At 33.2% G+C, this 15,667-nt stretch overlaps 1 protein-coding gene across 1 annotated transcript in view; it reads left to right on the forward strand.

Moving 5' to 3' along the window:
* The window catches only part of LOC113520265 (PAS domain-containing protein cky-1), a 178,642-nt gene that overhangs the window by 144,379 nt on the left and 18,596 nt on the right, over window positions 1-15,667 (forward strand). Inside the window, exon 9 of the mRNA XM_052898104.1 lies at window positions 10,573-10,726. Within this exon, the coding sequence (XP_052754064.1) occupies window positions 10,573-10,726 (154 nt within the window). The remainder of the gene's footprint in view (window positions 1-10,572; window positions 10,727-15,667) is intronic.

Here is a 15,667-nt window from a genome sequence, read left to right on the forward strand (position 1 = left end):
AATATTTTAAATAAAAATTATTTTCCCAAGCCTATAAAAATTCACAAAAAAAGTTTGTATCATAGTTTGTGGTAGTCATAAAGATTCATAACTAGAAACGCCCGCATATATTTAATACGAGCATTGAACGCTACAGACGTGTGAAAATGACATGCCTCAATGTTCCGCATTCAAAATCTCTTCAATCTAATTTAACGTTACAAAACATAGTACGATCTCGCGATTGTACTCGATAACCTGTGACAATATGAGTGCGTTTAACTCGATTTATCCAGGGAAAGTTGCATGTCGGCGGCGTGACGTTCGTGTGTGAACTACGGAATACGTGAGCGATTAAATCCGAATCGAGAACTCGAGTACTATAGGGTTTGCCACTTGTGAAACACAGTATGCAATTAATGTTTGTAAAATAATATTCTTATTATATATATTTTTAATTCGTGCTGAGAAGAGCATGTAAAGCTGTTGACGAAGGTGGCGTGGAAACTTGACAGCAGAATTTGACGCTCACGTACACTATTTTGTATAAAATTACTAATAGTAGCATTATAAAAATGTAGAGAGTCATAGGCTTGTTGAACATTGCATTCATCACAATGATAACAATAAATAAATGCCTCTGTCTGCCCTATCAGGTATTGTAGTTGTGAGTATACAATATATAGAGATGAAATTTGCCTACAACACAGTAATTACTACATATATAGGTGCTCATATATTAATATATAATATGAATCATTAACTGCTTATATAAAAGATATAGAGTAATAAAAATAAATATCAAATCGAACTAACTGCATAAATCTAAAAATATTACTGACATACCAATTGTAAAGAAAATATTATTTATTGAATTAGTGTCAACCCTAGAGCGAACTCTGCCAAACTATTAAAGCATAGACAAACAACTTTATGTTGTATGCATTTGTGGCGTGAAATTCTAAATTTGAAATCCTATAGCGGTACTCGTGACTGTGGCTGACAGAAATTAAGTAGCTTAGCTAAATTCAAAATTGGAACACTCGCTAAGCCAAAGCGTAAAGATGTGCTTCCCAGGTCGAGTGACAGGTGACAAGAAGGTTGCATGCGTTGCACCGTACTGCAAGATTTATGGCGCCAAATCTGTTGTACTGTTTTATCAACGTATATATTTAAGCTTAAATTATAAATAATCTATAGAACAATTATGAAAATTACTGAAAAGAAAAGCAAGATGTTAAACTACCTTACACAATATGACAAATTTATAAAGAACACTTTGTAAAGAACCATAAAAGAAGAAGGAGGAGAAGAATAAAAAATAACTACGTTGGCCAGATAAAGAAAGCTAATACAATAGTAACAGCTATAATAGCCTCAGATTGTAGAATTCTAAATTACATGCAATTATCTGGATATCATTAGCAAATAAAATAATACTTACAGTTTACCAATACATTATATGTATTTTAAATTCCTCAACAAACTTAAGTCTCTATGAATATCAATACGTTACTCGGCTATGAAACATCCACAATACAATTCAGTGGTTTCATTATATTACCTGCCAACTTTTGAAATATCAAAACACTTGTTAATTAATTTATGAAACTAAACTTAACAACGTGAACAACAACTAGGTAAAGTATACTATTAAATGTACAATAATATAGAAATTATTAATAACGTTGATGAGAGTTGTGGGCGACAAAGGAAACCAGGAATAGAAATTGGAAATATATGTATAATGTTCAAAGTAACTTAGAAGACTAGGGCCGAGAAGGCAAGCCAAAAGGAAACAATAGATATGCGTGTCAATTTCGAATTTGGTAAATAATAATATATAGCTATAAATAATATATGTGGCCTGTATTCCACAAGAGTAGTATAGGGAAATCTATAATATGGTCTAAGATATAGACAATTGGAGAAGATACATGATTTATGTTGATAAATGAAGATGTATGAAGATAAATGTCCTGATAAGAGAAAACTATAATATTACAAAATACGAGTATAAGAAAGTTCCTGTATGTACCATAGTACATACAGATAGTTATGATATGTTACATGTATATGATAAATAAGAAGTATATATTAAAATATTATATGCTTCTTGTGTCATGCATGCATTTTATAGAAAAAATGCACTATTTCAATACATATACAAAATTGTATTATTATATTCCACGGCAGCTGACATTATTTTCATCTCATTGAAAACAAATTCCATTGAACGCCAAATTACATATCCTAGCCATATCATTTCCAAAGGTCATACAGTCATACTGATTATCAAATCATTCGAATGATTTGTTTACGCGGTGCGCCTCGATCCATACAATCTTAGTTTCGATATAACAAATCGATTGTCATCGAAATATGAATCATATTTCAAAGCTTCAAGTGTAGAGGCTGACATTTGAGGAATGCGCATGAGCTTGTAAGAATAATGGGGGTTAACAAGATGCGATTATTTCTGCAATTTTGTTCCCGTCTATTGGTTTTAAGTCACACAAGATCGACGGCACAGTGTTTATGGTTATTTACTATGGATCTGGTAACTAGCATGGGTTTATCTGAAAGTAGTCATTTTAAACATGCACGCGAAGTGGGTTTGATTTGTGAACGCACTCGCTACATCTACCTACGCTCTCTTTACGAATGATATGAGTGTAAATAGGAGTAATTAATTTTATTTGACTTGTTGGTACAAATCACGTGAAATGGTGTATGTAAATGCGTTAACTTAGTGGGTATCTGTTTACATTACAGAGCTACGTACAAATTACTAGTACTTCACTGTAACTATGTATTTAGTTTATATGTGAACACTTAAAGAATTTATACATTTATTTTGTTAACACAAATAAAAACAAGATGCACTACTAATAATTAATTTAATAGTTAAGTTATTGTGTTTCCCAAAAAAACCGACTTCAGTTATGACTAAACCCGTTGTTTTGAACTAAAAACTAAAGTATTGAACCGATTTTGATAAAACTTCTATGAAACCAATCTATAAGTATATCCTTTCAGAGAAGTATTTACCAAATCGGTTTATAACTGAGGGAGTTATGAGGTAACAAACGTAAAAAAATACTACCGAATTCTCAATTCGATAGTATTTTTATTATTCTTTTTTTTTTTTAACTATTAATAAAGTTATTTATATATTCGGTTTACCCAATGGTTGACTGGTAGAGAACACTGTCTGGTGTTAAGTCCGCCAAATGTACATAGAATTTTATTATGCATTAAAGTAGAAATAAATACACGCGTAATACTTACACCGATACCGGTGAGCAATGAAAAGTGAGAATGAAATTAGATTGGCCGGTTGTGACGAATTCACCAGGAATTAACTACGATGGTTTCCAGAGCAGACCTTGTGGAGGCCGACCTGATAGGGTATATTGCAATCAGATTATTATCCCCCATTACTAATAAACTCTTAGCTGTATAGGTTCCGGCATAGTATAGCCCACCCCTTTCTTCCCCGTGGGTATCGTAAGAGGCAACTAAGGGAGCTTATGACAGAGGGATGAACAGCATCGTCCGGTTTAAAACATCAGCAAACGCCAAACAATGATTGCAAATCCGCCTGTTAAGCGTGGCAACTACTGACAATTCCCCCCCTTATGGGGGAGGATACAGTAGTGGATACAATACATACAATAACAATACAGAAACTAATAAACTTTCCCTCCTTTTATGTAAGTTAATTCCTCGTTTCTGATTCATACAGTTTTCTAAGCTGAGTATCAACTGTTCATTCTGCCTGCTATATATAATTTAATGGCATATTTAAGATCATTATCTCACTATTTACATTTAATACAATTATTAACTAATGCCCCCGTAATCTAGTCTGCGTGGGACATATTTTACTCCATTATCTGATATTATTAGATAATTTCAACAATTATAAAGTTTACCTATAAATTTTCTGTTTTATTACAATTTATAACTTAAAGAAGCAATTAATTCAAAGTTTGATTAATTTATAGTAGATTGGTATTTAGTATTATGTGGGATATAATGAAAAGACAATCCAAATTCTGTTTTAACATGTTCTAATACAATTAGTCCATTCTAAAACTAATTTATACTAATATTATAATAAAATTTTGATTTTTTTATATTTATTTATTTACACTTTATTGCATACAAAGATTACATTAATATAAATTATTTTGATCATGTACAAAATGCGAGTATAGCTCTATAATTTTTTTTTAATGCGTGGTAATGGAATGGTAACCCCGTCTGCGCTAACAGTATACGCGAGGCACCAGTGAGGGATGATAAGTGAGAATAAAGGGGCAGACCAGTTAGCCCATCATGATGAATACACCTGGAATTCAGCACGTGGGTTTCCAGGGGGGCATGGTATATTGATATAGCATGGTATGAATATGGTATATTGTTAGCAATGGGACTGGTATCCCGCATTACTAAGAATCCCTTCCCCCACTCTATAACAATTAAACCCTGAGTGAGAAGACGGATAGTTATCAGCGGATAATGAGCGTGCAATAAAAATAAGAAACAGTTTGATGGTGGTCTTTCATTAATCAATAAAAAACTATGCTTACCTATATGTAAACTAATCTTTAATATTCAAATATACTTACATTTAATTTTATTGTAGTATGTTTGTTCATAATGGATAAACTACAAAAACTATTTAACCGATTTTAATAATTCTTTCACCTATAGTAAGTTACATAATATTATTAATCTGTGTGGTCCCAGCATAGAATAGGTCACCCCTTCCTTTTCCGTGGGTGTCGTAAGAGACGACTAAAGGAACTTAATGGCAGAGAGATGGACAGAAGCGTCCCTCTTAAAACATCTCTAAAAGCCCAACTGCGGTTACCAACCCGCCTGCCAAGTGGGGCAACTATTGACAAAACTCCCTTTATGGGGAAGGCTGATATTCAACAATTGACAACGGCTCAAATGAAATGAAGTTACATTATCAATTAATAAAATAGGCTGTTTTGTTTCTTATCTAGCTGCATGAAGCCTAGAGAGTCGCTAGTAAAAATAGATTATATATATATATATATATATATATATATATATATATATATATATATATATATATATATATATATATATATATATATGATATTTTGTTTCTATATATCACCTTATAGCGCCATAACGGCTTGATCTAGTGATATTATAAATCTGAAAATGAATTTGTTTGTTTCTTTATCACCTTTTGGTGCCATAATGGCTTGATCAATCACTATAAAATTTATGACTCGAACACGCTCTACATGGGATGGAATAGGATATAGGCTACTTTGTACCTCGCTCAGTAAACATATCCCGGTTATGCGGACGAAGTCGCGGTTAAAAGCCAACACACAATAAATATGACCCTATTATTCAATCCTGTTGACATCTAAAGACCTCGTCTATGCGTACTTATTTACTGAGTATTTACTATAAATATTTACCGTCGCTGTTAAGAATTTATTAGTGGAACTAAACCAATATCACATTTTATGGATACGAATAAATTTACTAATACAAACATGAGGATTGCGTGTTTAAGATCAGTCCGCGTGGTTCTTGTTAAATATCTATATATACAAAACTGCCTTTTTCTAGCCGATTTTTAAATATAGGCGTATGATGTTTGTCATGAAAATTTCATTTCATGACAAAAAATTTCATGACAAAAATCATTAAAATACAAAATTAATATATTTGTACATATTTCTTAAGCACTAGATAGGCATTATAGACATATTTCTAGAGGCAAAGGTTTAATAGACAGTCCATCTAGATTTTATGTACTTTATTTAACCATACTAAAATGCATTATCCAAGTGTAACATTAGGATCTAACCACTCCAACACTTAAAGATACAATAAACAAACACAATTTTCAGTTCACTCTTGACCATGACCGTAAAAATATTAATAGACTTAAACCCTATTACAAACGTACAGCCTGTATAGCATTCCTATAGGTATCTTATACACGGATGTCCGACAATTAGAATGCGTATTTAATTATAAACCATAGAATTAATGCATGTATAGAACAGTCACAAGACCTTCGCTCTCATTAAACGGAGCTCGCTTGAGTGCCGCCATTTGCTTTTCTAATTTATGTTTGGTGGTATTAAATAAAGTTTATTATGCGAACTGTGTACAATTTATAGATAAAATCGAACGTAACTTTGTGTCTTTTTTGTTTATTTATTTATTTCATCGACTGAGTGAGCTTTACAGTTTCCCAATATGCTCACTCAGGAAAGCATCAATACAGTAATATATACGTATAATTAAATGTATTAATATTAATTACATTTAAATTACATAACAATAATAATATCTATATCTTAAATCTTAAAACACAAACACTTTATGGTCATCCGACGAAACTCCAGCAAGTTGGAGGCAAACACGTCCAATTGTGGACACCGGCTCGGCTTTAACATAAAATTCATAGTACTATTAATCCTTACTAATATTATAAATGTGAATGTGAGTTTGTTTGTGTGTTATCTTTATAGCATCTTGACGGCTTAATCAGTTACTCTAATAATAATAATCTTTATTATAACAGACTATAAGGGCCCAATTTGTTAGTAACATAATCTTAGCCTAATGTTAGTACATCTTACAATAAAATAAATAAAAGAAAAAGAAATAACAAACAAATTTGGTCACCGCTGAAGCATCCCATTTTTTAATGAATAATAATGAAATTGTAAACCTGCTTGCGCTAACGATATACCCTGACAGGGCACCAGTGAAAGATAAAAGTGTGCCAGTTAAATGAAAAGGCAAATCAGTTTTTTTTTTAATGAGTGATAATGGTATGGTAACCCCGTCTGCGCTATCAGTATATACTGGCGGGGCACCAGTGATAGATGACTGATGAGGATGAAAGCAGGTCAGTTCGCCCATCCTGACGAATTCAATTAGAATTAGCTACGATGGTTTCCAGGGGGAACCACGTGGAGGTCGACCTGACAGGGTATATTGCTAGTAATGGGGCTATTTGGCCCCATTACTAACAATCCTTTTCCCCCAGGCAGATCAGTTAGCCCATCGTGATGAATACACCAGGAATACAGCACGATAGTTTCCTGGAGGGACCACGTTGAGGTCGACCCAATAGGGTACCTATATTACTAGCAATGGAACTGGTAGTCTGCATTAACACTAATAAACCCTCCTCCCTTGAAACATCCTATTTATGATACCACAATAGTGGTCCTTGGCAAGTGGCAGTTCATCCTGCAATTAAATTTGGTATACACGTAATATATAGTCAGGCGAAGGATATAGGCTACTGTTTATCCTGGTTATTAACATATCCCGGTCTCGCGGAGGACCAGTTAATATTTTTTAAGATCTCCCTATTATCTTCATTCTCACTCACTCACTTTTTATATGGAGATTTCTAAACCCAAATTATTGATATTTCAAACATTTTCTTTCATACAAATTTCATTATGATAATTACAAATACAACAAAAAATTAATCAATCAAATAAGTTCAGTGACATACATTGGAAAATAATTTTTATTTATACAGATATATACATAAAATATTCTACTATAGGTATCCGTGAAAAGCGGAGATGACTTGCTAGTTAATCAATAAATTAAAAAATCCATTGATTCGACTCGTCACCATACCTCGTAGATACAATTTATTACTCGTGCAAGTTACTGAAACCTTTATCAAGCATAAAGATCTTAGACTATCCATCACACAAATTGATATCAATGTTACAATGTAATAAACTAACATAAATCAATTAGAATCGATTCATTCGATTATCTCTGCTAATCGACAAGCAACTAGCCATTTATGACAATCGATGAACGCGGGAAGGTACTCCTTATATGGGCATACGTACGCTTCAATCGTACCATCGTCTGACCATACGCATCTCATGTATTTAAAGCTATCACTGTGTACAAATATGAATTATCGATTTAGGTGGCTACTTAGTCGATAACCTCACTATACTAGGCCGTGACCCTCACCTCTAAAAGCTGGTTATGAGAACCTTCTGGCCTTAGTAAGACAGTATGTCGTTGATAGTTTGTAACATATATGACGACTGATATATGTATATGTACGTACATGAACAGTAGGTAACCTTTATCGCTGTTACCAGCGATTGATAAATCTACACAAAACTTTACTGTTCTGTGTAGATTTATCGATACCAATAGTCGATTCAACCAGAATTACAAATTTCGAATAATAACAAAAATAACAAATCAATTATGTTTTAATTATGTTTAAGCATATACATGTCTTGCTAAAGTCATAGCATGCAAATTTAATTATTTTCATAGTTGCCATATAACAAAAATTTTGTTTTGTTTTATATACTATATTGATAAAACTTTCATATTATTTTTATGTTGTATTAAAATCGTTGTGTATTATTTAAAAACTGATCCTTTACATTCTTTTAACGTAAATAATCAGATTTTGGTGGTTTTTTGCGTATTTTTTGATGACTTTTGATGATGTTTTAAAAGGGACGCTGCTGCCAATCCCTCGACCACTAAGTTCCTTTAGTCCCGTCTTACGATACCCACAGGAAAAAATGGTGGCCCATTTTATGCCTGGACTACACGGCAGTAAATTATATGTATCTATATCTACTTAAAACAAATATTCAACAAAACTTAAGTATTTAATTATATGAGTTACTTTGTATATATGTCAACATATTTATTATTTTTTAATAGAAACATCTATAATGTTTCCTTCTATTATTGTACGCATACTGCCCGCTGGTAATTGCTCCTTTCCACTCAGGGTTTGCTGGAAGAGAACTCTTACAGAGTTAAGCTCGCCTGTTGTACATCCTTATTTTATATTATATTATATATTTGTAATTTTTCGTGTACAATAAAGAATAAATAAATGATAGTTTATTCAGCAAACATTGTTACACTTACAAAAAAGGTTCATAAAAGAACATGTATTGGAAGTGAAGGTATTACGCAATGTTTACCGAAATGGTCCTCGCTCAGCGTTGTACTGCATTATTAATTACTAAATTAATTTGTCTTAACCTTTATACTAATTAAGTAAAACGTTAATTATTAGAATATTAAAGTTAAGTGCGCCCTTTTGGTGTCTTTACTGCTAACTAGCTAGTTAATTTAAAGATGAAGATTGAATTAGATAATCTTCCAGCGAAGCCACAATCGTATACCCATTCAATTATAACAATTCACACTCGATCCGGATTGGATTTGTAATAGCTTGTTTGTTATAACAATGAGCTTTTTGTTCGTCTGTTTGACGTATCAACAACATTACAACACAAAAACAAATCGAATGAAAAAAAATTATGAATCAATGCAAAGACGAATGAATGCAAAAACTTATTGGTGTTGTAATATGAGTATAGTAAACAATGTGAAAAATTAGAAGGTCAGTTCTGATTATATGAGATTTTTATAAAAGAAAGATATATATATATATATATATATATATATATATATATATATATATATATATATATATATATATATATATATATATATATATATATATATATATATATATATATAGTAAATTTTAGTCTGCAAATAAACAACAACATCAGTCAGTGACAGTTAATACGTATCTATACTAATATTATAAAGAGAAGAGATTAGATTTTTTGTTATTATTATTATTTTTTATATAATGTGCAATCTCAAAAACAACCAATTTTAAAAATTCTTTTACCTATAGTAAAGTATGTTATTATTATTATAGTTTTGTGGTCTTAGCATAGAATAGGCCACCTCTTTCCGTGGGTTTCATAAGAGATGACTAAGAGAACTTACTGATCGAGGGATGGGCAGCAGCGTTCCACTTAAAACATCACTAAAGCCAAACTGCGATTGCCAACCTACTTGCTAAGCGTGGCAACTACTGGTATAATCCCCTTTATGGGGAAGGCCTATGTTCAGCATTTGACAGTTAACAGCTAATATCACGATGAATCGCATTATGACTTTGAAGATGAGCGAGTACACAAACAAGTAAGGAAGAAATGTATTCATTATTGGTTTTGGTTTAAAAAGAAATATACTATTATTGCCTATCTAAACATTCTTCTTCTTCAACAACTTCTTTTGCCTTCTCTATAATTATAATTCATAAATCTCGTTTTTAATCAATTTGTCTTTATATATTTTTGACAGAGGGAGACTTTGTACAAAAGTCGTTTGCTTGGATACCTCTATCCCATTCGTGTTACAACCGTGAAGCAGCTGTGTTTGCATGGCTGTGTTTCAGTTTGAAGGGTGGGATATGGCGTGAATTAACTGGGTATGGAGGAATAACACCTGAGTCCTCAGGAATGGCAACGCATGGGGTATCATACTCTGTTATGTCCATGGTACCGCTCATGTCTATAGGCGACGGTTACCACTTTCCATCAGGTGGGCCATCAGCTTGTTTGCCATTCTAAGTTGTATAAAAAAAAAACTTGTTTTGTTATCATCATCATCATTTCAGTGATTATCTGTCCACCGCTGAACTTAGACCTTTCCCAGAGACTGCCACTTAATATTTTTTTTTCTTTACAGTTACCCAATCGGAACAGGAGCGCTCATGTATCGCCCTACTTCGGCTACAACGGCGTTCAGGACAGTTCCTCTGGGTTCACGCTGTTCTCCAGCTCAAGGACAATCTGGAGAACTCACAGCGGCCTGTTATTGTTTGCACCAACCAGGTGTTGAGGTAAGAACAACACACAGGTTTTTCTTCCAAACTTCGACTATAATAATGGTATCATAGAACATTAAATTTAAAATATAAGAATTTAATATACGGGAACATATGCCTTTAAAAAGATTTTTTTCACTATAAGCAAAACTTTAGACTGCCATGCCGTCATAGAATAGGACACTCCTTCCTTTCCCGTGTGTCGTAAGAGACGACTAAAGACGGCGAAGCATGTGCAGCAAGCTCCCTCTTAAAACGTCTCCAAAACCTAAGTGCAGTTGCCAAGCATGGCAATTACTGGCAAACCCCCCTAATGGGGGAGGATTATATTCAGCAGTCAACAGTTAAAGACTGATATGATGGTGTAGCCTTTGAACGTCTGCAATACCAGAGGTATTACGCGCGCGTTGGCGACCCTGAAGAAACCTCTTTACCCCCCTTTTGAAAGACCCCATGCTGTAGTCTCTTGGGAATACCTCGGCAGGGAGCTCATTCCATAACCTGAGTGTTCGTGGGAGAAAACATCTCTGAAACCGCGTTGTACGCGACCATATAGGCTGTAGGGTATGAGGGTGAAATCCCTGTCAATGGCGAGCCGTACGATGGTAGAAAGTGGCTGTAGGCATCATAATGAATAATTCCACTGAGCACAATCCGTTGTACAAGCGGTATAATACGCAGAGTGAGGCAAAATCTCTCCTAAGACTTAAGAGTTCGATACCGCTTGCAAGCCTGGGATCATCGACAATTCTCATAGCTCGTCGTTGCGCTGAGTCGAAGGGTTCAATTTAATTAATTTCATTATCACAAAATGAATAAGGTATCAATCAATACGGGGTGGCACATAAAAATATTGTATTTGGAACAATTATATTTGATCTACTTTTTACAATTACAATTATACTTATAAAAAAAAAACTCTAAGATGATTCTGTAGTCAAACAGTTCTTATGAAGTTCTCACGATTAATGGAATTTGTAACATTTATATTGCATATAATTTGAGCCAAAATGCAAATTCATAGGCCCAATTGACATCTGAAGTTATTGAACACACAATCATTTTTAAATCTTATTATTACATCTATAAGGTTTATAATTATTTGGTAACATATACCTAATCATACCGTACTATACTCATTACGATTCACCAAACAACCAATTTTGAAGCCGGTCACTGATTGGAACATTTGTTCTATCAGCCATAAATCAATCAAAATTTTAAATACTCCTACAAATTACTAGTCCAATGCTAATATTGTTAATTTACGATTCGAGTCGTGTATTCGCCCACTAGAGAACCTATAGGACTAAATGTTAAATCCATAAAACAAAATTAATTTACGAGCATATCATAAGACAATAGCTTCTGGCTACCCTCTGGAGAATGAAGTGAAGGTCGTAAGAATATTTATCTAATACATTTAACAATAATAATATTTACATAAAACTTTCACCATTTTAAAATCGGAAAAGTATAATACACGATTACCTAACGAAAAAGGGAAGAGGCTTATTAATATTAGGATCTAGGCCCTTGAATCTTGACAGAGCATATTGCTAGCAATAGGGTGGCTATACTTTCTAGCATATTCTTTCTGTCGGTCTTTTGAACCTCTTCGCAATTCTCCCTAGAAACCATCTTTTTATTGATTCCTAGTGAATTCGTTACAATGGACCAATTGATCTTATTTCATTCTGACCTATCAGTTCTCTGATACTATGCTAATGCCTAAGGCTAGTGCATATCGATAGCGCAAACGGAATAACTATTCCATTTTTATCTTAAAAAAAACAACCAAAAGATCTCGTAAAATATATACAGTATTTAGTATTTTAATGTAATAACTACCAGATTAACTTAGATGTAATTTAGTTAAAAATAAGCTTCACTAGTTTCGGGACCATTCCAAACCTTTAATCTTGAGTGGCTGTGACGCGAGCGCGATATTATTATATACTATTATACTATATGTAATTATTACATTAAAGTGTAATGTATACTTACGAAAGTTTCAACAAAAAGATAGAGCTTAGTGATTATGGCTCGAAGATTAGGCGCCTACCTTTTTATCAACGTCTGGATACATCGAAGAGAATTTTAAGTATCCAACTAAATGTTATTAAAGTATCAACATGAGAAAGTAAATCCGATTAATATCAATAATTTACTCCATTATTTATGTAGTAATAACAGTTTACATACACGCAAGCGAAATCTCAATCGTTCAGGCAAACGAGCGCTAAATCGCTGGACCACTCGCAAACCCAGCTTAATCGTTGTGGGTACCTCAGAAACCTATTACCACACAGTTGATATAATAGAGCAGTTATGTGATTGTTTATGCCACGGACGTAGTTTATACTAGAAGTGTCATTACTATCATGTGCTTTCCATTTATTTTAATTTTACAAAATCTATTAATTTAAATATTGAAAACAGACGTCCGACGATACTATTAAATTCTATAATCTTTTCGAAAATACTGTGTTGTTTTTTTTTATCTCTAAATGTTTTTTAAAATTTTATGTAGGAATACCGAACTCTTTTGAACGTATTTAGAGTATAAAATTGCATGTAAAATTTGGTAATTTGTGTATATGTATGAATAGTAGTGTCTATATAAAAACTGTTGCAATGTAAACATTACGATATCTGTTTCAATTCATATTATGACTGTGGTTTGGTCTGAGCGGGCACTTAAATGAGCTCTGTATTTTACAACCTAATGTAACTCAAACACTTCAGAATACGTTAAATTCTGGTCGAAACTAAGACTTTGTGTTGTTTGAATGATAATTAAGTAGATTCTTATTCTAGAATATCGATTCACAATTGATGAAGTTAACAAACATAATAAATACAGTATAAGTAATTATTATAATTCTATTAATATTATATAATAATACTATAAATGAGAAAATTTGCAAGGATAAAGGGATGAATCAATGTTTGTTACTCTTTCAAGCAAAAACTTCTTAATTTTTCTTCCTTTTTGGATTTGAATGAAATTTAGTACACTGGTAGATTTTTTTAATGGATGATAATGGAATAGTAACCAGTTTGTGCTAACGGTATACGCGGGCGGGGCACCAGTGAGGGATGATAGGTGAGAATGAAAAGACAAGTCAATTAACCCCGTCGTGCGGTATACCACACCTAAAATTTACCACGATGATTTCCAGGGGGGGGGGGGGGCATCCATTGCGTCCCCCCCCCTTGGACCCTGTCAACCTGACCTGTTAGCAATGGGACTAGTAGTCCAAATTACTAACAAACCCTTCCCTACACTGATAGGTTATATCCTAACTTAACTTTATGTACCGATGTACACGAATAAAGCCACGATAAATAGCTAGTAAAAAATAGTGCAATCAAAAGGAAAACCTTCTCCAATCATATGAAAAAACTGTGCATGTACATTATGTACATACATAGACATAGTTCAATAACGTTAACCAAATAAATCTCCAGTTACGTAAACATTGTCAATAAACATAATTAATATGAGCTATGATGTCGAATTTCCAACGAATTGATTGTGAGACGTAACACATCTAATTGGGGGGAAAGGGATTGTTAGTAATGGAGACAGAGAATCCCATTGCTAGCAATATACCTAACCAGGTCGACCTCCTCGCGGTTCTCTCTGAAAACTATCATGGTTAATTTCTGATGAATTCATCATGATGGGCTTACTGGTCTCTTTTCATTCTCATCTATCACCCTTCACTGGTGCTCCGCCAGCGTATCCCGATAGCGCAGGCGGGGTTACTATACCATTTTCACCCATCAAAAAAAAAAAGAAACATCATAAATTTCTATTATTGGTCTAATCATAGACAAAAAAAATATTAATTGAAAAAGAGCATATAAAAAAAATATACACTAAATGTGTTTATTTATTTATAAGGTGGTGGTTTAACATACGTTTTAATAATAGCTGTAAACCTACTCTATTCTTTCTATCTCCTTATTTATTACTAATATATCGAAATAACCTACTATCTGCCGTAATCGAGAGTGGAATCACTTCATCATGGTATGATAGCTGCCCTCGCAATTATTGCGTGAACTAACGTAAAATGGGAACCTACGACATGTAAGATAAAACCTTCGTAGACTTCCATAGTCTTAAACTGATACATTCATTTCCAATTTTATTAAAGATAACAATGCAAGGCTAAATTAAAATTATTTATATCATTTTTAAGAGAATTTTCTGAATGAAAAAATGCTTTGATTATATAAATAGAGGTCAACTTTTCCATACAAATTTTGCATGACAATTTTTTTTCTGAGGTGGCAAACAATTGATTAAGCGCGTAAATAGTTATAAGTAATTCCTTTATAACGTCTATATTTATTATGTTTTATAAAATGCACCTTTTTAATGCTCAAAAACGCATTTTATTTATTAAATAATGAAATATAAATACGGCAAGATACATTGTGTGCGTAAATATATAGAACATTAATAAAAAAACAAGTCGGCTAATATGACAATTAACTGACAAAAAGTTGACCCGTTTTTAAGACTCGATACTCTATCTATATAATCTAATCTATGGTTTGTAATAAGTTTGTCAACTCATACGTGAACCGTACCGTAACAGTGTGGAATAGCCTTTCCCGTGACATATTTCCTTCATCCTATAACCTGGGATTAAATATCCTTCAAACGTAAGATGAAAAAACACTTAGTGAGCCGGCATAATGCGGCTAACCGTTGAGAGTTTTTTTTTTTTTTTTATACAACTTAAAATGGCAAACAAACGGACAGCCCACCTGATGGAAAGTAGTAACCGTCGTCTAAGGACATGAGCAGTACCATGGACATAACAGAGTATACTGTATGATACCCCCCATGCATTACCATTCCTGAGGACTCAGGTGTTATTCCTCTGTACCTAGTAAATTCACGCCATATCCCACCCTTCAAACGGAAACACAGCC

The sequence above is a fragment of the Galleria mellonella genome, unplaced genomic scaffold (assembly GCF_026898425.1).
Source record: "Galleria mellonella isolate WM207_F2 unplaced genomic scaffold, CSIRO_AGI_GalMel_v1 utg40, whole genome shotgun sequence".
NCBI classification, from domain to species: domain Eukaryota; kingdom Metazoa; phylum Arthropoda; class Insecta; order Lepidoptera; family Pyralidae; genus Galleria; species Galleria mellonella.